This window comes from Bos indicus, chromosome 4 (assembly GCF_029378745.1).
Source record: "Bos indicus isolate NIAB-ARS_2022 breed Sahiwal x Tharparkar chromosome 4, NIAB-ARS_B.indTharparkar_mat_pri_1.0, whole genome shotgun sequence".
NCBI classification, from domain to species: Eukaryota; Metazoa; Chordata; class Mammalia; order Artiodactyla; family Bovidae; genus Bos; species Bos indicus.
Window position 1 is genome coordinate 22,439,132 of NC_091763.1, and position 25,111 is coordinate 22,464,242.

The 25,111-nt window shown below is 35.6% G+C and overlaps 1 protein-coding gene across 5 annotated transcripts in view; it reads right to left on the reverse strand.

The window, feature by feature from the left end:
* The window catches only part of ETV1 (ETS variant transcription factor 1), a 97,483-nt gene that overhangs the window by 9,060 nt on the left and 63,312 nt on the right, over positions 1–25,111 (reverse strand). For all 5 annotated transcript variants that reach the window (XM_019958475.2, XM_019958474.2, XM_070787547.1 and 2 more), the window contains 3 exons: positions 9,981–10,049; positions 8,361–8,429; positions 4,864–5,033 (listed from right to left, as the gene is read on the reverse strand). In XM_019958475.2, coding sequence (XP_019814034.2) covers positions 4,864–5,033; positions 8,361–8,429; positions 9,981–10,049 — 308 coding nt within the window. The remainder of the gene's footprint in view (positions 1–4,863; positions 5,034–8,360; positions 8,430–9,980; positions 10,050–25,111) is intronic.

Genomic DNA, 25,111 nt, shown 5'->3' on the forward strand with positions numbered 1-25,111 from the left:
TTGGGTTAGCGTTCTCCTTCAAGTTCTCAGAATTCCAAGTTGTTGTATGTCATATAGCAACATCTTATACAATGCTTTGCAGAAATACTCTATTTTATTAGCAATAACTTTTCTCTGTGGTTTGTTTTTTTTCTTTAAAAAACACTGATCTTTCCTATTTTCTCTCTCACTAATTTCTATTTCCTGAATGAAGATACAATGTAATTTAGTCACATACATCAGTATACTTTTTAAAAGCGAAATATGAGATGTCACATCCCTGTGACTATGTATCTCCAAATAGAAAGTCACAGTGACAGGCACACATTAATATTCCATTAATTAATGGATTAACTAATGGATTCCATTAATATTAATCAACCCATTAATTAATTTCATTAATTAAGATAAACTTAATTTTAATGTAAATGTTGGGAGCAATAGTGTGATGGGCAAGTGGCAATAATAAGTGAAAGCAATACTTTCTAAATAAAACATCTTTTAAACAGCTAACAATGGACATCAGTGAATCTTTAACAGACAGGACAACTGAAGAGCCTGCAAACCTGGAGGGGATGTGAAAATAAATTATCAGTATCTCCTTAAACTGAACAACAATTTCTGAATACTTTGGCATTTCTTAATAATTTTTTTCTAGCTCACCAGGATATACCTAGAAAGCAAAATAACCTGCGACAAACTTAACAACAACTTTCTCTCTCCCCAAAGGAGGTCTTTAGGGAGAAAAAGATGCCTTTTTTTTAATATCGTAAGCAGAGTTTGACTTTTCTGATGCCAGCTAATTCACAGCACTGTGGGTATCAGTAGACATATTAAAACAATCAAATTTATTTTTAGAGCTATTTCAATATCACATTTATCATAAAGTTGAAGAAAATGAGACATACCCATATGCCTAGGAGATGTAGACACGTTATAGAAGATAAAGGAATGAGCTCTAGAAATTTGCTTTAACACTGTGCCTCTAGTTTACAATATTGGACCAAGCACTTAAAAACTGGATAAGAAGATACATCCCATGTTGTGTTCCTATCATAATAAAATCGTTTTAAAAGACTGAAACTTAAAATGAACAGACAACATAAAAACTTCCAGGACAGGTTAGACCATCCAACAACTAATAAAGTCCATCCAGCCCTCACGAATGACCCATCACAATCACCACTATATCCAGCCAAAGGACCATTTTCAACATGGAGCATGTACAACGGTAACAATACTTCTAGTAACTTCCTTATAACATTTTTTCAAATGAACACGTTGGCTGTCAATGAGGAGAGTGGAACGATCTATGTAGCACTATAGCAGTTACCCTTATTGTCAAATGAATTAAATAGGACAATGTAATTGTTCAATTATTAATATTATTCAATTTATTTTAAAAAATCATGCTTGAATATGCAACAGTAAACCTAGAAACCACAGGCTATCAGACTTCTCGATAACTCTTCCAGCTCAACAATCTTGAATATTACCAAAAGACTTCTACTTAGGTGGCATTAGTAGTAAAAACCCACCTGTGAATAAAGGAGATATAAGAGATGTGGGTTTGATCTCTGGGTCAGGAAGGTCCCCCAGAGGAGGAAATGGCAACCCACTCCAGTATTCTTGCCTGCAGAATCCCCATGGACAAGGTAGCCTGGTAGGCTATAGTGCATGGGGTTGCAAAGAGTCGGACACAACTGAAATGACTTAGCATGCTGTGTCCTGTAGATGCTTTGCTATGTCAATAACTGTTCCCTGAACCCATGATTAATTCAAAAATAAGATCCCATAATTTCAAATATCTCAAAGAAGAGAAGGTAAAGATTATGCGCTTGCTGAAGTTATCCTAAACACACAGAGCAGATGATCAGTGCAAGACTGAAATCTCACTCAGTATCATTTTAAACTGCAAGATGGAATATAAACAAGTGGAACTTAAAGTAATTCCAACAAGGATGGTTTCACAGCCACCTTTCATGAGCTGCGCTGTCGCAGACCCTCAAAGAACTGCTGTGTGATTGAAAGAAGAGGGTGACCGGGGGCCACGGAGACTAAAGGAATTTCACAAACACTTTTCAAAGAAGAAATTTAAACATAAACAGCAGAGTCATTGCCTGATGGAAGCAATTGCAGCAGTGAGCAATGCAGCAATCAGAAATGGAATGTTTCATTTTGAACAAAAGGCCTTCGGAGACGTTCAGTGCTTACTTCCCTATTACCAGGGAGTTAGTTACTATTTGGAAATGGTCTGCTGACTCTCTGAATTCCTCATCTCTTTTTTCACTTTCAGAGTCTGCTACAGAAAAGGTATCTAAATGCTAGTCTGTCATAAGAACAGATATAATTGTATTCCTTCTAGGCTAAAAAAATAAAAAAGTCACAGAGATTCACAATCTGATGTAACATAATGGTCCTCTGGTCAAGTCTCCTATTCTAGTTGTTTCAACACAATCAGCTTAAAAATCAATACATAAAGAACTTAATCACTTGCCTAAGAATTTTTACACTTCTAAGTGGATCAATAATCACTGATGTAATTCAGTAATACCCCCATCTTAACAAATGAAAGTGAAGTGAAGGCCGTCCGACTCTTTGCGACCCCATGGACAATACATGGAATTCTCCACGTATTGGAGAATTCCAAGTCCATGGAATTCTCCAGGCCAGAATATTGGAGTGGGTAGCCTTTCCCTTCTCCAGGGGATCTTCCTGACCCAGGAATCAAACTGTGGTCTCCTGCATTTAAAGCAGATTCTTTACCAGCTGAGCTATCAGGGAAGCCCATGGCAACAATAAAAAATTCTGTTTCTGCTCACTTTAATCACAGATGGACAGAAGTAACTGATATAAATCCCTGCTGGATGTCCTTAAGGTCTAGCATGAACCAACTCTTGCAGTGATTATTAACATCTTTCATGAGATGAAGAGCTCACATTCTCATCATTACTTAACAAGCTTTCAAATTACTTTATGTTAAGTGATTCTAGCCTCAATCTTTAGTGCTTCACATTTTTGTGGTTCTTTCACTTACATTATTTAAGTACATCTACATAAAGATGAATTTCCTTTGACAGCCAAATTAAGTTTTAGACACAATACAAAATTCAACTACCCAAACATTTAGCCCATACTTGATAATGGATACTTACAGTTTTGATCCTAAGCCCTCTGTGTGTGAGTAGGTATTATGCATGTATCTGTGTATACTTGGTGTGGGGCTAAAGAAGATGGAAACATACCCTCTCACTGATATAAGCTGGAGTTGACTTAATTGTGCTCATTAGTTCTTCTTATTTCATACTTTATTCAATCCATACTCAAATCAGATAAATCCCTTAAATCTTTACAAGTACTATCATCTTATCTTCTGGATATCAAATTAGGACATATTATCTGATTATGACTGAATACACGGACTCACAGAGCAGATAATATAAGATGTATACAGGCCCATTAGCCTAGGTTGTAGATGTCAAATCTACATGAAACGAATTAATTTAAGGTAAAAAAAATAGATATCTCTGAATTTTTTTTTTTTTTTTACTTTTCTGGGGTGTTTAAGATACAACAGCCAATCTGAGTCATAGCTATGTTAGCTAAAAGTCTCCCAATGCTTTCTCAGCTAATGTAAAGAGAGAAAGCATCTTTCATGAAAAGACACAAACTTTAATGAAAGTTGGCCCTTCAAACTTCCCTGCTGGTATAGTGGTTGAGAGTCTGCCTGCCAATGTGGGGCACCTGGGTTTGATTCCTGGTCCAGGAAGATTCTACCTGCTGAGGGACAGCTAAAGCTGGCGTGTCACAACCCCTGATCCTGTGCTTTAGAGACCCTGCTCCACAACAAGACAAGCTACCACATGAGAAGACTGCACACTGCCACCAAGACCCAGCACGGACAAAATTCTTCTAAAGAAAGTGTAAATAAATATAAAACGTCGCCTTTCCCTTGAGGTCCAAATGCTATTTGGTAGGTTACACTGTAATAATAACAGTAGCCTTAAATCTAAAGCTACTCCCGAGAAGAATAAACATTGAACTGGGAAGTTTTATAGGAAAATACTCCACTTGTATGTACACAAGGGCAGGCTGGAAGCGGGTAAGACAACTGAACAGAATGAAAGGAGCTCCATTTACCCATTGTATCTCTATCCAGAGTCCTCTCATTTGGGCAATTTCTTAGGTATCATGTGACATTTTAAACTTTATTCTTACCTTCCAATGGAGTGTATACCGCCCAGCTGATCCAAAACAGGTATTACCATTAATCAAAGGGAAACAATATTCCTATGGGTCTGTGTCTCCTAAGAGACACCCAAGGAGTGAGAATTTCCCACTATGGCCTTTGAGTGCCTGTATTCCCACAGCTGTGTCTCCCCTACAGCCCTCTTACACATGACTTAGTTCTCTAAATGTTTTTCTCCGACCCTCCTGCCAAAAATCAAGATTGTCCAATTAATAGCTTCTAATTCTCAAGAACAATTCCTCTCTCCCTAAAATGAGTTGAACTTGATGCACGTTCTTCTCTTTCTCAAAGACCATCCAACAAGCCCAACTTAGAAGCACCTTTAGAGAAGGCCCAGGCCCTGCCCTACAGAGTCAGATACAGCTGAAGTGACTTAGCGCGCATGCACAGTAATGTTCCCGTTGATTTTCTTCAACATCAGTTCTATAGGATAGTATTCAACTGGAACAAGCCTGTAACATGTTCATTTCTTATTTTACACGTAGCTTGCTTTTTTTCCCTTTGGACTACCTTTTCACTCAAAATGTTCCCCTAAAGTTTTAAAATTAAAAAGTGAATTTTTGGCATATTAATCAAGTATGTGTCTTTCTATTATGACATAGCTGATTTCCCTAAATAGAAGCTATGAAACTCACCTCTTCAGGCTCAATCAGTTTAAATTCCATGCCTCTCCCAGTCCAGGCAATAAAATGGGAATTTGAAGGGTCGTCTAGAAGAGCTACCAAAAACTGCCAGAGCTGAAGTGATCCCCGCCGCTGGTATGTGGGTCCTTCCCGATACATCCCTGGCTCTTGTTTTATGTCTCCTAAATTAAAAACATTTTAAGTTTCTATGATTAGCATTATTATGACATTTATATAAAATTTATATTAAAATAATCACTAAAAACAGTTAAACCACAACTAATTTAAGAGTTTCTATGAAATATATCTTTTTCATTAAATAGGGATTTAACACAGTTAAATGGTTGAATATAAACCAGGAATCTACAAACTTATAGATAACTACGCATAGGTCAATATAAATGCACACAGGGCAAAATAAATGCACAGATGTCACTGACTTATAAAAACGCTGTATCTTTTGTTTTCTTCAGATACATTTTAAAAACTATAGTATCTAATCCTACTTCTTTGCTTCATTGTTAATGCCATCTCTTACTGCTCTAAGCAGGGCTTCCCTGGTGGCTCAGATGGTAAAGAACCTGCCTGCAATGTGGGAAATCCAGGTTAAGTTCCTGAGACAGGAAGATCCCCCTGGAGAAGGGAATGGCTACCCACGCCAGTATTCTTGCCTGGAGAAGTCCATGGACAGAGAAGCCTGGCAGGCTTTACAGTCCATGGAGTCGTAGAATCGGACATGACTGAGTGACTAACACACACACACACACACACACACACACACACACACACACACACACACACACTACTCTAAGCAACAGTGGAGAGGCAGTAATCAATTTTAAGCTCCAGGCATTTTATTTATACAAATTAAAATTTGCAAACTACAATTTATAAATACCTCATTGATTTGCATGTGACAAACTATTGAAAATTTAAATGCAAATGTTTCAAAGCAAATTTAATAGCAGCTTAAACTCTGTGAGCTAAGTAAAAATCAGGAAAATATCATGGGTAATGCAAGGCATACTGGATTACCATCATGCTATCTTTCTACCACACCTTCATATTGCCACCATGCTTTGCTCAGCTGGCAGCAAATGAAAAGTCTCTCATTTTTCCTTATCTCTTGTTTATATTGCACTTATTTGAGTTTAGCTTGTTATTCTTTTTCTGAGAGTCCAATTCAAAAATACATATACACATAAAAATGAACACACCAGAGTTTTCTGTAAAGCTGTATTTTTAAACAAGAAAGGATTGTTTGTGCTACATACAAACTGTAAAAGTCTATTAAATACATTACAGCAATAAAGGTGTCAGTTTCCAATTCTTTGGTATAAATCTGGTCAGATATTTTGGTTTTACCAAAAGCAAACGAACGAACAAAAGAAAACACACACACACAACTCAGTTTCATGACTACTGATTATACATTTCCAGGTCCAGCAAACTGTCTCAAAAATATGTGGAACCAATCACATTGGGAATTGAATGTCTAAGGCCCTATAAGCATATCACTATTAATGCATGAATTTCTCTCCTTCATGCAGAGGGAAATTGTTTAGAAACAATTTAGACAGAATATACTTAAGGTGATATACTAACATGAAGAGTGAATTATAAAATAGCCCAAATCACAAGCTTTTTAAAACTTTCCTTTGGTCAGAAGACAGAAATACACCTCTTGAAATAATGATAGAAAAAATACTTAAAAAAAATCAAAGTAAAATTTTTCACTCAATAGCTGCTAAAAATCATTATGATGTTTTGGTCTAAGCTATAGAATATGGAAGTGTCTCTTCATATTGTTCAGTGATAGTTTTATTTATCTTAGTTTTTCCTTCTGAGATTTAGAAATTTTCATGGGGGCAAAAGAATAATTTTGCAGATGGAATGAAACACTGTGAAATATTCTAACCTTTAGATTGCTTCTGCCTATAAAACTGACTGATCATATTCGCCTTGCACAAGGAAAAAAAAAAATTCTTTGATTTTCTTTCTTCTTGTTCTCTGTTCCTTATAAAATGTAAGCCCAATACTATTTTGCCCAAAATATTTCCTTAGTATGAAGCTGAGAAGTATTTAAAAATCAAAGGGAAAAAATAATCAAGACAATTAGCTTCCCCAAACACAAGTGTGACTCTGTCTTCGCCCTGTTAGATTACACCCTGATCTTGTCTATATTTTGAACTGTTTTTCTTCCTTGCATGCCCATACTAATTATCGTCATTTCTTAAAAAGTTAACTCACTGACTATGAAAGGAACTGATGAAGGTTATTCCAAAAAGTAGACCTTCTGCTTTATTTCAAGAGAAAAAAAACTAGATTTTAAGCATTTTGATACTCTGCTAATGGTGCTAAATACAATAACACACATCACACCTCTGAAACTCAAAGGTTAAAACTAACATTTATTATAGAATAAAACTGAAAAGGTGATCTGTGTTAGAGTTTAACCCATGACCTTGAGATGAATTTAGCATTTTAAAGGGAGGCTAAGGAAACAGATATTCCCAAGACTGGTCATCCTGTCTGATAAGTCTAAGAGTAGCAAAAGTATCGAGAACAGAGTAGTCTTCAAGCAACTAATTAGAGATAGACGAGTAATCTGTGCATATCCTTTGCTGTTTAAATAATGACAATTAAAACTCCCAAGAGCTACCAAGTCATTACAGCCATGATCCTGAAAGTTTGTGCAATCAGCTAATCAGAAGGCCCCTGCTCATTTCCTGTTAAACAATCAAAGCAGGAAATAGGGAGACCACTCTGAAGAACCACTAAGTCAATCAACCGTTTGCTTTTTACCCAAGCCTCCTTCTAGATGCCGACTGTTTGCAATCTTTGTCAAGAGAAGAAGAGTCTCTCGAACTTGACACCCCTTACCCTTTTCTAACATGTGGGGGTGATGTTTTCATTTTCATTGCCACAGCAAGTGATATTAAAAAGGTAATGCTTTCCTAAATCCATTTGGAGCAATTACAAACTAATGTCGCATTAGTAATGAACATCTTCCAAAGAAAAAAAAAAAAGAGGATGCACAATCACTAACTAAATGGGCAGCTATGTTGCTCCTGTGTTCCATAATGCATCTTTTCATGAACAATAAAAGGCAAGAGGCTACATTAGTCAACTGTGCGTCCACAGGAGCAAGCTTTCTGCTCTGCTTTGTTAATTACGGGATCAGCTTTCAATACATCTCAAACAACAAGCTGCATGTACTCAGTCGGGCAATGGAAAGGGCCCTCTCTTATTCTACATAAAGCTCAGCAAGAATGATACTCTGTCTGTCTTTAAAAATGGGATCTCTCATAGGACAAAAGAGAAAAGCTTCTTAATGGGAAAAGGAAAGGGAATTTATAAGAGGCAAAGTTTAGCGAGACTTGAGTGCACCGTAAGTGATGAGCATGAAAATCTTTAAGTAGCGATGTTGACTGCTTTCAGGAGAGGTAAGGGTATCTCTCCACAGCCTCTTACAGAAATCAACACTTGATACACAATGAAAAACCTACCATCGAATTTCTCTGGGACGACACAGGTATCATCATAAAACTGCCTGGGGCCCTTTTCAAACATGCAGCCTGTGGAGGGGAAATGGGATACATTTATTCATGACAGAAATAAAACTCACAAACAATTCAAAATATAACCATGAATGCAAAAATGGAGGCAGAAAAGGACTTCTCTGCTTTTCCACTCTGTGACCTTGGACAGATTATTTGACCTCTGTGCCTCAGTTTCCTCATCTATAAAATGGGAATGAAAATAAACCACCTATCTTATAGGGCTGTTGTGAGGATTGAATGGTTCAATATATGCAACTTTAGAACAGTGACTGGCACATGGTAATATATGAAAGTTAGCTATAGATATTATTACTAACCCATAATGCTCATGTAAACACTGGCAAACCTGCGATGTAAAACAGATTATCTTCTTTTTTGTTTTCTTCCAAGTTTCATTATTCAAACAGATGAGAATTACTGACATTTATCTTGCATTATGACCCTGATGAACTGAAACAAATACAGTTTATTCCCTCACTCCTTTACAGAAATATTTAGCTGCGTTAACCTTTTCATGATTTCATCTTCAATAGACAAGTCAGATTTAAAAAAAAAAAAAAAGAATTTTCCTTTATTGCTAAATCCTTAGAAAAAATGCAAAATAAATTGATGGCTTTCTACAATCATTTTCTCCCCCAAATATCCTTGACTGTGGGACTTTCATTTAATTGCTATTATCTTCAATTACTAGGAAGAAATTTCACATAATTTAATCACAGTTTTATTTCTCATAAGTATTGGTCTCTGTGGTAGGTACATAATATTAACAACAACAACAATTAAATTGCATTTGTGCAAAATTTTGGTCTCGTATATTCTGGATTTACCATCTCATTTTACTATCCTTTAAACACAGGGGTTAACTTCTACTGATATCATTTATGCAAAACAACCAATGTTAGACTCAACCTAGAAGGATGGATCCAAGTCGTTTCACTGATGACACAGACTGTTGACATCAAGGACCGTGCACATAATTCAGGAAATACTTTAACGGTTAGTCTATCCCGATAAAAGAACTTTCATACATGACCTTGCAAATACCATGCCCATTAGAACAAAACTTTCCCACCTCAGTTACTATAACACACCCATGAGAAAAACACCTTTTCTAAGCCTCTTATGTGAGGCTTAACAATTACTTGTCCCAAAATGTAAAATCCAGGATATTTAAATGTGAATGTATTTAAATCAACTGCATTTTATGTCAACACAATGACTTAGCTCTCTCAAGCAAAACTGAAAATTCCTTGAAGATACATTTCAGCAGACAGCAGTAAGGTGGGTGATCTATAAAGCACATGTTCTATTTTAAAAGGATATGGTTGTTGGCAAAAAAGAACAGAGAAATCCACTTATCAGCTGTTTATATGCACATGACTCATGTTAACAGAATATAAGAGATCATGACCTGAAAAATCTTACTTTTACTTCAAAAAGTTTTAAAACAATGGTTTAGTGGACTTAAGTGATTTTTCCCGTATATCATGATAATGTGACAGCATCCTGAAGATGGCTGATTATGTTGACAAGTATTTATAAGAATTTCAATAATGGAAAACTTAACTTCTGTTCTGCTGGGATGAGTCAGGAAGCCTTCTTGCCTCATATAAATGGAGTGGCAGCTAGGCACTTCTGAAAGAGGAAACAACATCGGTCAAAGAGATGTCTGGAGCTGAAAACATGTTGTTATCAGTGAACGGAGTGCAGACAGGAAAGTAACAGAAACAGACACGAGTCTCCTGAGGGGAACTTGTCAACACATGGTTAACATTGCAGGTAGGGCCTGCACTCGAGACGGAAGGTTGAGAACCATACCATGGTGAGCAGTGATTCCCCTGAACAGGTGTGTGAATTCGAAGTTTTACCCACACCAACCTGACTAAACTAAAGGTAGGCTAAGCAACAGCACATAAATGTGATGGAGTCCTCAAAACAAACAGCATCATGAGTTAAAAGACATTTCAGGACACGTATGGGATAAATTTGTTTACCCAGTGGCAACCAAAGCAAAGGTCAATACAAGACTCGTTCATAGTTTATTTCATGAACATTGGCTAGAAATCATGATGGAAAGACAAAATTGTTATGTCTCTTATAATTACTTCAGCCTAGTAAGATGACTGCTATTTTTTTTTTTCTTCAGACAAAAACAAGACTGACTTTTCATTTTATTAAGCCCACAGGCCATATTCAAAGCCAGTGAGGCTATAAAAGAGAAATCCAACAGCAACAAATTCAACAGCAACAAATCCAACAGCAGGAATCCAATAGCAAACACCATTGCTACCCTAAAAGCAAGGCCTTACTTGTATGACCAACTTAATTCATTCCTGAGAAAACAAAACTCGGTTAATGGTTAACCTTGAGTCATAGTGATGGCTGTGTATGTAATGTGTTTAGCAGCCTAGATATGGGGAAAGGGAAAGAAATACAGATTTAAGAGACAAAAGATAAAAATTCAGGTCCTTCATTTACTACTAATAAAGCTATATGACTTTAGATAAGTTATTTTCTAAGTTTATATAAAATAGAGGACGGGGTCACATGTTATCTGAGTCTGCTCTTCTTTGACTCTGAATTTGGAAGTTCACTCACATAAACAAGAGGTCAATTCAGGGTGAATACTGAAGTTTCAACCTCAAGACCCTCCACTTGGAAAAGTGCTGCTGAGACCTTAAGCCTAATTTTGTATATGCCATTTCATTTACTTTTTCTTTCAGGTTCCACATTTTATAGGTTTTAGGTACCTAAAACCTGGGTCCAAATCTGAATATAACATACACAGTTTCCACAGAAATGCATAAACATGATTACGTTGATTCTATCTTCTGTATGTATTACTAAAGATTTTAAAGCAACATCTACAAAAATAAACATATACAAAAAAAAAAAAAAAGGGCTTCCCTGGTGGCTCTGCCTGCAATGCAGGAGACCTGAGTTCTATCCCTGGGTTGGGAAGACCCCCTGGAGGAGGGCATGGCAACCCACTCCAGGATTCCTACTTGGAGAATCCCCATGGACAGAGGAGCCTGGCAGGCTACAGTCCATGGGGTCACAAAGAGTCAAGACATGACAGAGCAACTGAGCACATACAAAATTAGATGTTTAAAATATATATGACAGGTTGCTATTTAATATAAGAATACAACCTCCTTTCCACCCCTTGTAGTAATTCTGAACAAGTAATAGCATTTAAGTGAATTGGAATCTAAAGGCTCTTATCAGTCTATAAACTTTCATGCTATAACAGATAATGACCATTATTTAGTCCAGATGTCATTTTTTTTAGGTCCAGAATGTTCCATTTTTAAAGTCTATCTGATTTTCTAAAAATTTGCCTGGTGATAAATGTCAACCAAAATATGAGATATCATTTCACAGAAAAAAAAGCATACATTATAAGATCTTAGTCAAAAACATCTTAATGGCGATCCCTAATAGCAATAACGTTGAAAAGCATCTAGCAATCAATAGTTTACAAGCTGAAAATAGTGTCAAACTCATTTTCAAACATTTTATTGTGCTGTGCCTTCTTTAAAGTATTATGCAGTTTATAGATCTAACCCTATAAAAGGCAGGGTTAAATCTTGTTTTCTGATATCAGTGCTTATAATAGGGTTGCAATGGAGCTGATCTTCTGGGTCACCAAATAATTAGCAATCCATTTTATCCCAACTTCTTAACCAATGGTACTTCAAATTAATGTTTAATGTTATTTTGATTTATTGCCAAGGCATAAGGTCCCTCATGCAGCTGGGCCTGGAAGGGACTGTGTTAATGACTCTGCCATCAGCTCAGCAGCTGCTTAGAGGCAAGCATTTTGTCGAACTGATGTTGACACCCTGCCACAAAATACTTTTACTGACTGCTGCACAGCTGGAGTGTGGCTGTAAAAACAGCTGGCTGGCCCTGGAGGCAGCTAGAAAACGTACAGGTTAAACTCTATTATATATAAGAGGGACTAAATGTAGCCCTTCCTCCCCAGAGGCGGAGAAAAGAGGTTTAAGCATTTCTGAGAAAGTTGAAGGGCCAGTTTATAAAAGTACTCCAACATCACACAAAATAAGCATATTCTAGAAAACTAGACATTGGACATCAAAGATAGGATTCGATGGGTAATTTCACGAACACTCAGGTATTTACCGAACTGGACGATTTACTGTTTTCTGCTGTACTTTAATATTCTTCATAAATTCTCCTTATTAATCTATGAGGTATAAAGTATACTAATTTAAAATTCGCCATAAATTAATGACATAAAATACACCTGATGCCAGGCTTCCATTACATTTCCAAAGGCTCAACTTATGATCTAAGTTCCAAAAAAAAAGCATCAAACAGCAATTTAGAAAAAAAAAAAATGCATATATGAGAATATATTTGTGTTTATGCCAGATCTTATACTATTTATTACACCTCAGGGTAAATAAAATTAACATCTAGCTCTTGAAATTGAGACACTTGGCTGCATTGTCTAAATTCAGTCTGTCTTTAAATTCAGCATCCTTCATACAGAAAAGAGAAGCCTGAAAAAAATATGGTTAAGAGGAGTTTATTTCCCTAAAGTAACTAAAGTCATGTTATCCTAAAGTGATATCAGTTAATTTATGACCATCAGAGTGGGTCAGACTCTAATCAAATTGTAGAAACATTTCCAAAGTGATTATTCAATCAAATGACTAACATGGTTAATTAGGAGCCATAAACATTGCTCTGAAGTTCATCAAAGTAATGACTTGCCCAGAAAAATTACTGCTAATTAAATTGCCTGCTGCTTTCATTTCTACCTTATCTAATAAAAAATCCAACCAATGAAGTTTGGCATTACATTTTAACTTTTGCTAAATGTTCAACTCAGATCCAAACTAGCCAAGTGGCGACTTCAAAGGCAAATGTTTTGTAGCAGGGAATAGAGGCATTTCATACATATTCATTTATGTTTATTCATGAAATAAAACTTCTATAATTCAGTGACAATCATAAGCTGCAGTTTAGCCTATGCACAAATGTTAAGGCGACTGCATATTTACACTGTCTTAATATGCACCTATAATTACAATCTTAGGACCATTAGTATGGCAGTGATTACAAACATATACCTTGTCATCTAAGACCTGGTTTTGAAATCTCAGTTCTGATATTTTGTGAGAGTAAAACATTTTGTTATTTATTTAACATCTCTCTCAACCTCCACATCTGTAAAATGGGAATCACAGTGATTTCCTTCAAAGATAAGACCATATGGAACAAGCCATGGGTAACATTATACCCAGTTTCTGAGAACACTAAGAATTTAATACAAGGTACTTATTATTAACAGAATCTATTTTTAAGTGAATCTCATAAGTATTTAAAGCGTGTGAACCACAGTACTTACAACAAAAAGTAATTATGTATCAAAATTATTTTTGTATCTTAATTTTCTATTCTTATATAAGGTATCTACTGAGATGGCTGACATTGCTTATTCATATGCTTACTCATAATATTCTTCATAAATATATTAACCTGTGATATTTAAAATATTGATTTTAAATTCATTATAAATTTATGATGTATAAGGTTTAAGTGAGATGCTCCATTATATTTTCAAAATATTTGGAGGTACTTCTTTTAAGCTTCCTTTTTACAGTATTATCCCCCAATTTTGTTGCTATATTTAGACTTTCATTTAAAAAATTTTAAACTCAGTCTGTAAATTGAATCAGGTATATTTAATTTAGGATAAATAATTTTTTTTAATTTTGAAACTTATGGATCAAAGAACATGTCATAAAGACACAGCCAAATCAGCTTGCAGAAACTAAACTGCTTATAATTTGTCACAGATGAGTTCATGGTGATGAAAGCTGATCTAATATGCTGCAAAAACTCAAAGCAGCAAAACACTGTTGTTATTTTAATGCCCTAAACACTGTGGGGGGAAGTTAAGAGTAAACTGACACCCTAAACTACCTGATTTGATTAAATCTTCACCTTTAGTCATACTGTTAAAATTTCCTTTAAATAAAGATGTGAAGGTATGAAACTAAAAACTCAGTTTCTGTTTCTTGACCTGCATTTTACAGCTGTATTGGGAAATAGAATACTGACTTGGGAAGCTTTACCAAAGATCTGCTCACAAAGTGCAGCTGTGCTTTTGCCAGGCACTTTTCTGGTTTGCCTAAGTGCCACCCTGTAGTACAGAATGAAGGTTCCTCTTCAGGGCATGGTTTGCCTAAAATTTCTAGGAGCTGAACAGGCCAGATCAGAGAGGAACTATCTGCCACATTTGTATGAGACATCCCTACAATGTGTTGAAACTGTTTGTTATCAAATAGTGTACAAACCTGAAAACACTCCAGATTGCAAATTCTATTTAAGAGGAGAAAGCACCTTGCTTTCATTTGATGCTTGTAGTTAAATTCCTGAAAAAAATAATCGGTGTGATAACTTAATCAAGCATACAAATCTCAAAGAGTAAATGAGAAATCCCAGTAAAATAGGAATACACTGGATGTTGTATTTTAATGTGATTTTTACTTTCATATCAGTGTGCAATGCAGGAATGGATTGATTACACACTTAACTAACTCCTTGAGGAGGTGATGTGAGAAAATCAGGTCCACCTAAATTTGTTTAATGCATAAGGATGACAGTGGAAAATTTGGCACATTAAAAGCGGAGGGCCCAGTCCAGGTTCGATGCACGATACTGGATGCTTGGGGCTAGTGCACTGGGACGACCCAGAGGGATGGTATGGGGAGGGAGGAGGGAGGAGGGTTCAGGATGGGGAACACATGTATACCTGTGGCGGATTCATTTTGATATTTGGCAAAACTAATACAATTATGTAAAGTTTAAAAATTAAAAAAAAAAAAAAAAAAAAAGCGAAGGGCCAAAATGAGTGTATTGACATACATCAGAAATTAACAGGTACTTGGTGAGAAATATGTTTCTGTGTGTGTGTATTTCAATGTAAACATAGGAGTTTAAATAAGTTTTGCAAAAACATTTACCAAAAAAATATTGAGCTGTACCAAGAAATAATGGCATCAATTTCATTCAAGAAACATGAGTATTAATGACAGATCTTGCCTAAGTTTTGTCTGTCTTAAATTTAATTTTTTTGTTTCTACTCATTTCCTGGCAAACTCACAGTTTAACATTTAAAATCCAAAGGTTTTCCAGGGTATGTAAATAGCATAAACTTCGTAAGGATGTATTTAAAAGCAAAACTATTCACATACATAGTGTATCATCCTTTGCCTCTGCATATCCACTTGCCACGTGAATAGATTTTTATAGGTGATAAAAAAACATATTTTATGAAGTTCCCTGAAAAAGATGCTAATGTGAGAAATTTTTTTTTTACACCCATACAATCGTTCTATTATGGAACAAACCTGAAAATAATTAGTTCTAAAAATAAGGCCCAGTACCAGTATGTTTGAATTAAAGTGTGGCGAAATCAAGTGTGATGGCTAAAATGTTGAGTTTTATAAGAGGTATCTGTTGTCACTCACAAAATCTGTATGTGAATGTAATAACTTAGTCATTGAAACTCATGTGAAGAAGGCAGAAAAGCTGGAGTTTTACTTCATTCACACTCAGATGGGAAATTTGTCATTAGGATTTTTAGTAAACTGTAAAAATGAATAATGTAAAATCTGCAGAGATATTTCTTTTGTCACAGTTCAGATGTACTGAATCTACTGCTAACATACTTTGAGGACAGAAAGAGAACTATGTCAGTCTTTGTACACCCAGAATAGTGCTTGCAAAGCTTTAAAAAAGAGAAGAAAAAAAAAAAGCTTAAACAGTTATCTGCAGTCAGATGCTTTTAAATCTTAAAGGCTACGTAATTTAAAAGAACTAAAGGCCAGGGAAGCCTGGAGTGCTGCAGTCCATGGGGTGGCAAAGAGTAGGACATGACTGACTGACTGAACAACAACAACGTATCTAAAATAACAGGACAGACTTTTACCACAGACTTCTCTTGGAAGCATCTCTTTTTAGGGTGAGGACAATATCCTACACAAATAACCACCACCTTCAAACAGGATTGGTTTATTGTGATCTAGTTGGCTCACTGTTTTACAAGTTTTATAAGCCTGTGGAGGTTTTGTTGTTAAGAGTTGAAAATAAAGCTGAAATGATAGGAAATACAGTTACATAAAATAAGTACAATTTTAACTTTGACTATTTATTAATATTAGATATTACTGTACTCTGACAACCAGTAGAAGTTTAAAAGAAAAGATACCATTAGTTGCCCAAACAAGCCCCTCCAAACTTTCTGAGGTGGGGGAATTTTTTATGATGAGCTTCAATACTGAATTGTTCCCTTTCTGGAATCCACGTGATCTGAAACAAATACACCAGGAACTGTCTTCTCACTTTCATTTCTCCCTGGATCACCACAATATTCAGATGATTTCATCTACTTGCTTTGAACACAGGTAGTCCTAGTAGTAAGTTGAGTAGGATTGTTTCACTACATTAGAAACATCCTAATACTATAGTATCTTATTGGCCATACACAACATGATTGCTTTAACATAAGAACTTCTCTATTCTGTCTTATCCTTTAGCACCAAAGTGTATTTGTAAATGTTAGATGTAACGGTGGCATTTCATTCAAGAACTAGCAACAGTCTTTGAGGAAATCTCTAGGAGATAAAAATCATACCAACAGAAATCCTTATTATAATTGCCTGGACCCTTAATACTTTAACATTTACAAGCACAGTCATATTGAATCCTTCAGTCAGTTCAGTTCAGTCGCTCAGTCGTGTCCAGCTCTTTGCGGCCCCATGGACTGCTGCACAAAAACACAAAAGTATAGGGATCATTTGTCCCTTTCTATGAATGACGCAACTGAGGACAAAAGAGGTAACGACGCCCGCTCAAAATGACACCAGTTAGTAAATAGCTAACAGGTCCAGGCTTTAGTATAATGTTTCCAGTGTCATACAAAGTGGGTGGTTTTATTTTTTAACACTAAGAATAATAAAAACAAGTGAATGAAAACAGTGAACTGTGAGCGCCCACACTGAGTGGAAGGGTTAGCAGAATGGAACATGTAAGGATACTTTTCTAAACTTCAGAGAACAGTAAATACATCACGATGACACATGCATGTCGTTCTTTTAGTCTTGCCTCGCTCTGTTTTTCACATGTGCCTTTGAATAGCTGTTTTTGTAAAATTTCCAAGACTGTATTAGAAGCAATTCAATAGAAAATGCATATACAAGATAACAAAAACAATCAGCTATTTGACAAAAATTCCTTGAAAAGATTTCCATTAAGTTATACACGTTAGGTAAAAATATTTTATGAAATATAAAGTCTCCTTTTTCTCTAAACTATTAAATAGTTAAGTCCCTAAAGGATAGAGTATAAAAAATTCTATAACAATATTCTAAACCTAAAAATATATACTCAGATATATACACTCGTAAAAAAAATATTTATTTCCCTCTCTTATTCACTTTTATGAAGCACACACACAGGGAGAGATTCAAATGTACATCCTTAAACTGTCTCATTTAATTGCAAATCTTAAAGTTGCACACATGAAAACAGTTGTATATTCATTTCACCCACTTGGAATAAGCATTTCTGGGCCTAAGCATCGTGGTCATTTTCTCTAAAAAGAAACTAAAAATCCCACCCTAAAAAAGTACACTCCCCTCCCCATTCTAATTCCCTTTTTTCACGCTAGTACAGCTCACAAGCCAACTATCCCTCCCTTCCCCCTTTCCTGCCTGTAAAATCCAAGTTAGACAAACACTGTGTGGCTGAAATGACATATTTGAATGGAATTCAGACCCACCAGTTCCTGTTTATGTTTCTGATTTGAGAATGTTGTCTTCTCCGTTCACTATACATTATGAACACTGCACGGCCTTACATAGGGTCAGGTTACATGCAGGCAGGACCAATGAGCATTAATCATTACTTCCAGGCAACTGGCAAAAGCAGCAGCTGATGGAACACTACACCCTTCAGCTCTGTATAAATGGACATTCCAGAGAGTCAGAGTGTGTATGTGTGTGTGTGTCTGTATGTTTTTCCTTTCAGTCTCCATTTTATGAATGAAACTCCAGGCTCTATAGAGTCCATTCATGTAGGAGAAATGCTTACAGGGCTCTGCCTCTAGGGATCAATCAGTCATGGGTAAAACTGATATGATTGGTTTAAAACAGCCTTCAGCCTTCCATTACTGACTTAAAATGCAGTCCCTGTCCATTTGACCTGTGTTAATGCATAAAGAGTAAATCCAGACCATGGTCTCAATTCTCAAATCAAATCACTAGCCAATGCCACTTACTGTAACTGTAGATTTAGAGCATATTGAAGTATTTCTTAGAAAAACTGACAGAGTGGACCAAATCTTGGAGAGATTTGCTATTTTCACTCAGAACTGAAATAGGAAAACTCATGTGAGATCTGATAAGCAAAAAAAGGCAATGTCAAGTTGTGAGGCCAATCCATGACCTCTCTTATAATAACAAGATCAATTAGGAAGACATCACCATCACTTTTCACATTTGAAGCACCTAAAAATCAGAGATTATGTGACCTACTAATCCACAAATTACTGGCTGAATAAAAGAAAATTATCTTTGGATGTCAGAGAAACAGGTAAGATGTTACCATTTTCTGAACAATCCAATAACTCATTCCTTTAAATTCCCAAGTGATTTTCCAATTCTTCGAGTGACAGTTTTAATGTTAAGAGGGAAAAAAAAACCAGTTGCCTTGTTTCAGGAGAAAATGTGACCATAAGCAAACGATGCTCTGTCATGGAGTAGGGCCAACTCTTGGCCTTTGGGAGTGTTAAATATCAGGTACAAAAAGCCAAAGTTCATGGAACCATAATCATCACTACACTGGAAATTACTAAAGATGGTAACACTTAAAAATATCTAGAGTTTTTAGGAGGGAAAAAAGCTATTTATGAGCAATTATGGGAACAATTTGTAAAGACCCAGTCCACTACCAAATACTGTCAAAACATATCGTGGGTTTTATCAGCCATCTGTAACTTGGTCCTTGACCCTGAAGGGAAGAAAATACTTCTTTCTTCCAGTGACCTGAAGCCATTTTGCGAACTGGTTGCAGTCAACAATCCCTGGGTAGATCTTTAACTGATTTCTCAAGGAATCTTCACTGTGCTTACAGAAGAAGGAATGAGAAGAAACACGAAAAATGCATGGTCTTTGGTTTTAAATGTGTGCAAGATTTGCTAATATGATGTTATAATAATTTAATATTTATCTTCTAATTTCTAATATCTGCCAAATAAAATGATAGTAAATAAATAAAGTTACCAGCATATTTAACTTTGAACTAAAATTAGAATACTTGACATAGCCAGGAGAGATGATAAGGAAACCTACAACATGTCATCCACAGGAAATACAGAACAGAACAAGACTGCTGAAGAGTCAATATATATTCAATTACTAACTCTTAAATAATATTCTTTTTTCAAGGTTTAAAAAAAACTTCAGTATCTAGAACTAGTTTCCATGGTGGTTCAAAGATAGGTAAGTAAAAATGATGAAGTAAAGCTGAATATTTACAAACGTTGTATTTTGTATTTTTAAAAATTAGAATTATAATTATCTGTCTTGAGGCCTTCCATTTTGGAAATGACAAAGCTTTATGGGAGACCTGAAAGTGTAAAATAAGTATCAGGAGCTCCTGCTAAATCGCTTCAGTCGTGTCCAACTCTGTGCGACCCCATAGACGGCAGCCCACCAGGCTCCCCTGTCCCTGGGATTCTCCAGGCAAGAACACTGGAGTGGGTTGCCATTTCCTTCTCCAATGCATGAAAGTGAAAAGTGAAAGTGAAGTCATTCAGTCATGTCCAACTCTTAGCGACCCCATGGACTGCAGCCTACCAGGCTCCTCCATCAATGGGATTTTCCAGGCAAGACTACTGGAGTGGGGTGCCATTGCCTTCTCCGAGTATCAGGAGCCCTTACTTCTATTCTTACTGTTCCATCTAAATCTAATTAGCATTTTCAACAGTTTTCTTTTGCCTTCACTCCACTCCTTGTTATTTCTTGAATAATATTTTTGGTTGTTTACTTACGTATGGATCAATTGTTCATTAAGCATGTAAGAATATTTATCATAAAACATATATGAGGCCAATTTCCCTAAAATACATATCTCCTCTTATAAAGTAAATAATCAGGAATCATTAAAAAAAAAAAAAGATATCCTGATGACAGAATTCCTGAGATATTACTACAGTAGTAGTAGTGTAGTAGTAGTAACAATCATAATAGTAATAATTTAGAAATAAACTGCTGAGTAAATTTAGCCTTCTGAATTGTCTATTTTTAATTTTGAGCAAGTTGAACCAGTTGATGAGGCCCTGACAAATCATCTTCAACCCAAAATAAAGCACTATTTACTCATATTTCTATGTGGCTGCAGAAAATAATTATCTTTTTCTTGCTCTACTAGCCATTGATTTCATCCCATAAATTTAAAATCATATTCTAAATTTTACAAGAAAAATTCCAAGAATGCTCACTAAGAGCAGTGTTAGGAATTACTTCACTATTTTCTTTGCTATTTAAGATGAGTACCCATCAACACAGCAAAACATAGAATAACATTTACAACATAAAATTTTTCTCTCACCATTTCAGAAACCCAAGACTATTTAACTCTGATGACTGCAGTGCCAGCTTGGGCCTATGTGACTACCAGATATATTTGTCAGTTCTAACAGTTGAAAGTTAAACACATTTCTAGTTTTTAACATATTTAACATGAGCTAAATATTTTGCATTTATTTGATCATTTCTCTGCCTACATATAATTTTTCTACATGCTAAGAACAGATAATTATTCTCTAAATTTGAAGGTTTGTCTACTGGCCTTCATTAAAGTCCTTAGATGATGAAGAAGTATATGGAGAACGTAGAAAGGGTTGCTTGGATTTAAAATTGAAAGTGAGAAAAGGCCCATCTTATTTTTCCAAATGTAAGCTTTCTTTACATATTTCAGTTCTTCATAAGTTTTCTACTAAAAAATAGATTGAGCTGACACCAGTTTGAAAATGACTCTTGCATTTTAAGCCATCAAGTGATCAAGTGTTTTTAACAGAGTGAAGTGCAATAAGAAAGAAGGCTCAGACAAACTCAAAGTTTACATAATCAAAGAATTTTAGAGCTGGCTATGACGTGTTTGTTGGAAGAAGTGATGCTAAAGCTGAAACTCCAATACTTTGGCCACCTCCTGCGAAGAGTTGACTCTTTGGAAAAGACTGATGCTGGGAGGGGTTGGGGGCAGGAGGAGAAGGGGACGACAGAAGATAAGATGGCTGGATGGCATCACTGACTTGATGGACATGAGTTTGGGTGAACTCCGGGAGTTGGTGATGGACAGGGAGGCCTGGCATGCTGCAATTCATGGGGTCGCAGAGTCGGACATGACTGAGCGACTGAACTGAACTGATGACACTGATTTGTTACTTTTCCTTCTAATTATCATTCATCCTTTTTCAGAAGAACTATTAGGAAAAGTCACTTATCTGACAATCTCAAATTTTGATAATGTTTATGGTGCATTTTTAAAAAGGAGACAGAACACATTTTAATCCAAAATATCATTTGAAGTTTTATATTTTCCTGTCTTACAACAGTGAGTACCTAACAACCAGAATAAAATTTGAGGACTATCTAACATGAAATGAATACCTTCAAATTAGAAAAAGCATACCTTAGGTTTTAATGCAAATGCTTTCATTGCCCTGCATCATGTAGAGCTTTTCAAAATCATATGCAAATATTCAGGCTAAAATTAGAGAAAAGAATAAATAATACATCTAACAAATTATGAATTAAAAAACTTTACTTTGGACAATTATATAGAAAGACTGTAAACTGTACACTAAGAATAAGTTCTAGTTTTGGCTGCTTCACAGGAGAACTATGCAACTGATGGTAGTTAACGTGAATGAGCCTTGGACATTTTATCTCTACAGTGGAGTGTAAAGAAGGAATTTCAATGAGGTGATCCCCAAGAGTTTCATGAGCTTAAAGACTTATGATTCTATGAAACAACTATTTGTGTCAATTTCCCAATTGAAAATAATGCCGCATTTGCCAACACATACATATGTCATGCCTCCAAACTGAAAGGACTCATCAGTACCAGAAGGAATGACACTAAAAAACACAATGACCCTAAAAAACACTTACAAAATACAGAAACCTTTTCTTTAGAAAACATGATCCCAGCTTTCGCCCCCACCCTTTAGAACTGCTTCCTTCCCTCCTAAAGCTACAAGCATGCACTTTCCCCCATTTTCTTATTTCCTGTCTCTGAAAGTTCTTTCCCTTCTTCATTCCCAGCTCCTGGCTAAAACTGCTCCAACACAAGGTGGGGAGGCAGCTTTTCAAATTAATTAAAGTAACAGAATAGGCCCTGAGTGTTAAAAACACTTTACTAATGTATCACCTCTTCAATCAACTACTGGGTTAAGATTTTTAGTCACCAACCGCAAATGCAAAGTAACATAACAGCATTAAATAATGGGGCTTCAAGCACAGCGCAGGGATGAGCCTGAAACCGACCAGGTATCATATGCATTCTCCTCCCTCTCTAAGGCAGCCCTGGAAACAAAGGAATAGAAGCCAGGTTTGCAACAAATGAGACTATGTCCTTCTTTATTTAGTGTTCTTTTTACTTATAGGACTGATGTGATTAACTTGAACACTTTTCTTTTTCAACTCTAAATTGGGTGATACTTGACAATTTAATACTCTGATTAGAAAAGCTGTACTAAGCATAATTAAAAGACAAAGCACTTTATAGACAAAGTAGATACTGACTATATTATCACTGCCTATATAGCGCTACAGTGTTTCTATACTGGGTCTTATTTTTACCTGAGCCACACTTGACGTGTATAATTTTTTTACGCAATAGTGTCATTTCATTAAATATTATTAAAAGTCTGGCTTCTAATGACTGCATAATATTTGCTATTGAGAGCCATAACTTACATTACCAATTACTCTATGATATTCCTCCACCACTAAATATTCATCATGTGTCTCCCCTTCCATAAGATAATTTTCTGACAGTGAAAATAGCTGATCAAAGTGTATGAACATTTTGTGCTGATATTTTCTTGAGTTAAATTTTAGTGTCATGTGTTCACCACCCTCCTAAAAATACTACCCTTAGCTATCCAAAACCAAAACAAAAGACCAGTCAATGAACACATAAATTCTAACAAAATATGTTTTTGCGAATATCTAAAATATTTACCTCATTGGGCATTCAGAATCTGCAAAACCTCTTCTGCGAGTATGAACACGGGAAAACAGCCACAATTTTATTTAAATAGAGCACTGTATCCATATGAAGCACAGTGCTTACTCAATTCTTTTGAACTCAGCCACAGGGACAAAAAAAGAAGAAATCAGACTGGATTCAGTAAAACCCAACCAACCAACAAAAAGCCTGTGTCCCTGCTTTGTGCAGCGATATTAGGCTAGAGAAACAGAGAAGGAAAACAACAATAATAGATAATTACATCTATTATTGTACTGGACTGTTGAGAACTTAATATTATAATCATGATCATATTGTACTGGTTCATCAAATTGGCCCTAAATATCAATTGTTTTTTATCTTTTCAGAGTCCTCTGATCTAAGTTTTTTTCCCTTTCTCTTCATAAAAATTTCTACTCTACTAACATAATATTTTGTAATTTTTAGCTTAAATACTCAGCAGTTGAAATTGCATTCCTGTAATTATAATTATGACTAATAGACCTTCCATTTCCCATGTCATAATTAATGTCAGGCTTTATTAGAGCATAATCATGTTGCCTTTTCACTTACAAAGCTTCTTTTATTTTCACAACATTTATGTTATATTGAATTAAGCAATGAAGAGTTCTAGAGGCCTTCTTAAAGGACAATCTGTGGATCATAGATGCTGAATAAAAGGATTATGAAATGTTTCTCGCATTGTCTTTAGATTACATAAAGTATTTTCTAATGTGCTATTTGTTCAACATCAGTAAGTGAACTAAGCACTCAATAATTCAGGGATAAATACATTATATTTTCTAAAAAAAAGATTAATAAATTGCTAGCGAGGATGAAAGAACTAAAGACAATAAAACAAAATATCTGGAGATCATATTGTGACAGCAATGAAGGACATATGCAGATGTGTCAGCCTAATTGCTGCAAGTGGGTAGTCAGTATAACACATTTTGAAAGGCACAGGTTAATTTTTCATCAGCCCTGGTTACAGTTACTATAGTTCTTCAGACCACATCCATTCAGAAGATGTAACTTTACTATTGAACTATTTATTTTACTATTTATTCAAGCAAAACTGAACTGTATCTTATTGGCAATATTGAAATTAGAATTCAAAGGTACTGTCCAACTTTAACAACTTGAAATGTAATTTAGAGGGGAGAAAGTTACATTAACAACTTCTTAAATATTAAACAAATGTTCCAGAAGTCATTTGCAAGGTATATGGTAACTTACAAAAAAAGATGCCCTATGTACCTTTAAAATAGGATATTGCACTCTTTATGGACTGAATGATCAAGTTCCCTAAAATTCATTGTGAAGCCTTAATGCTTAACATGACGGTATTTGGAGAGGAGAGCTTGGAGAGGTAATTAGAATAAGACCAGGCCATGAGG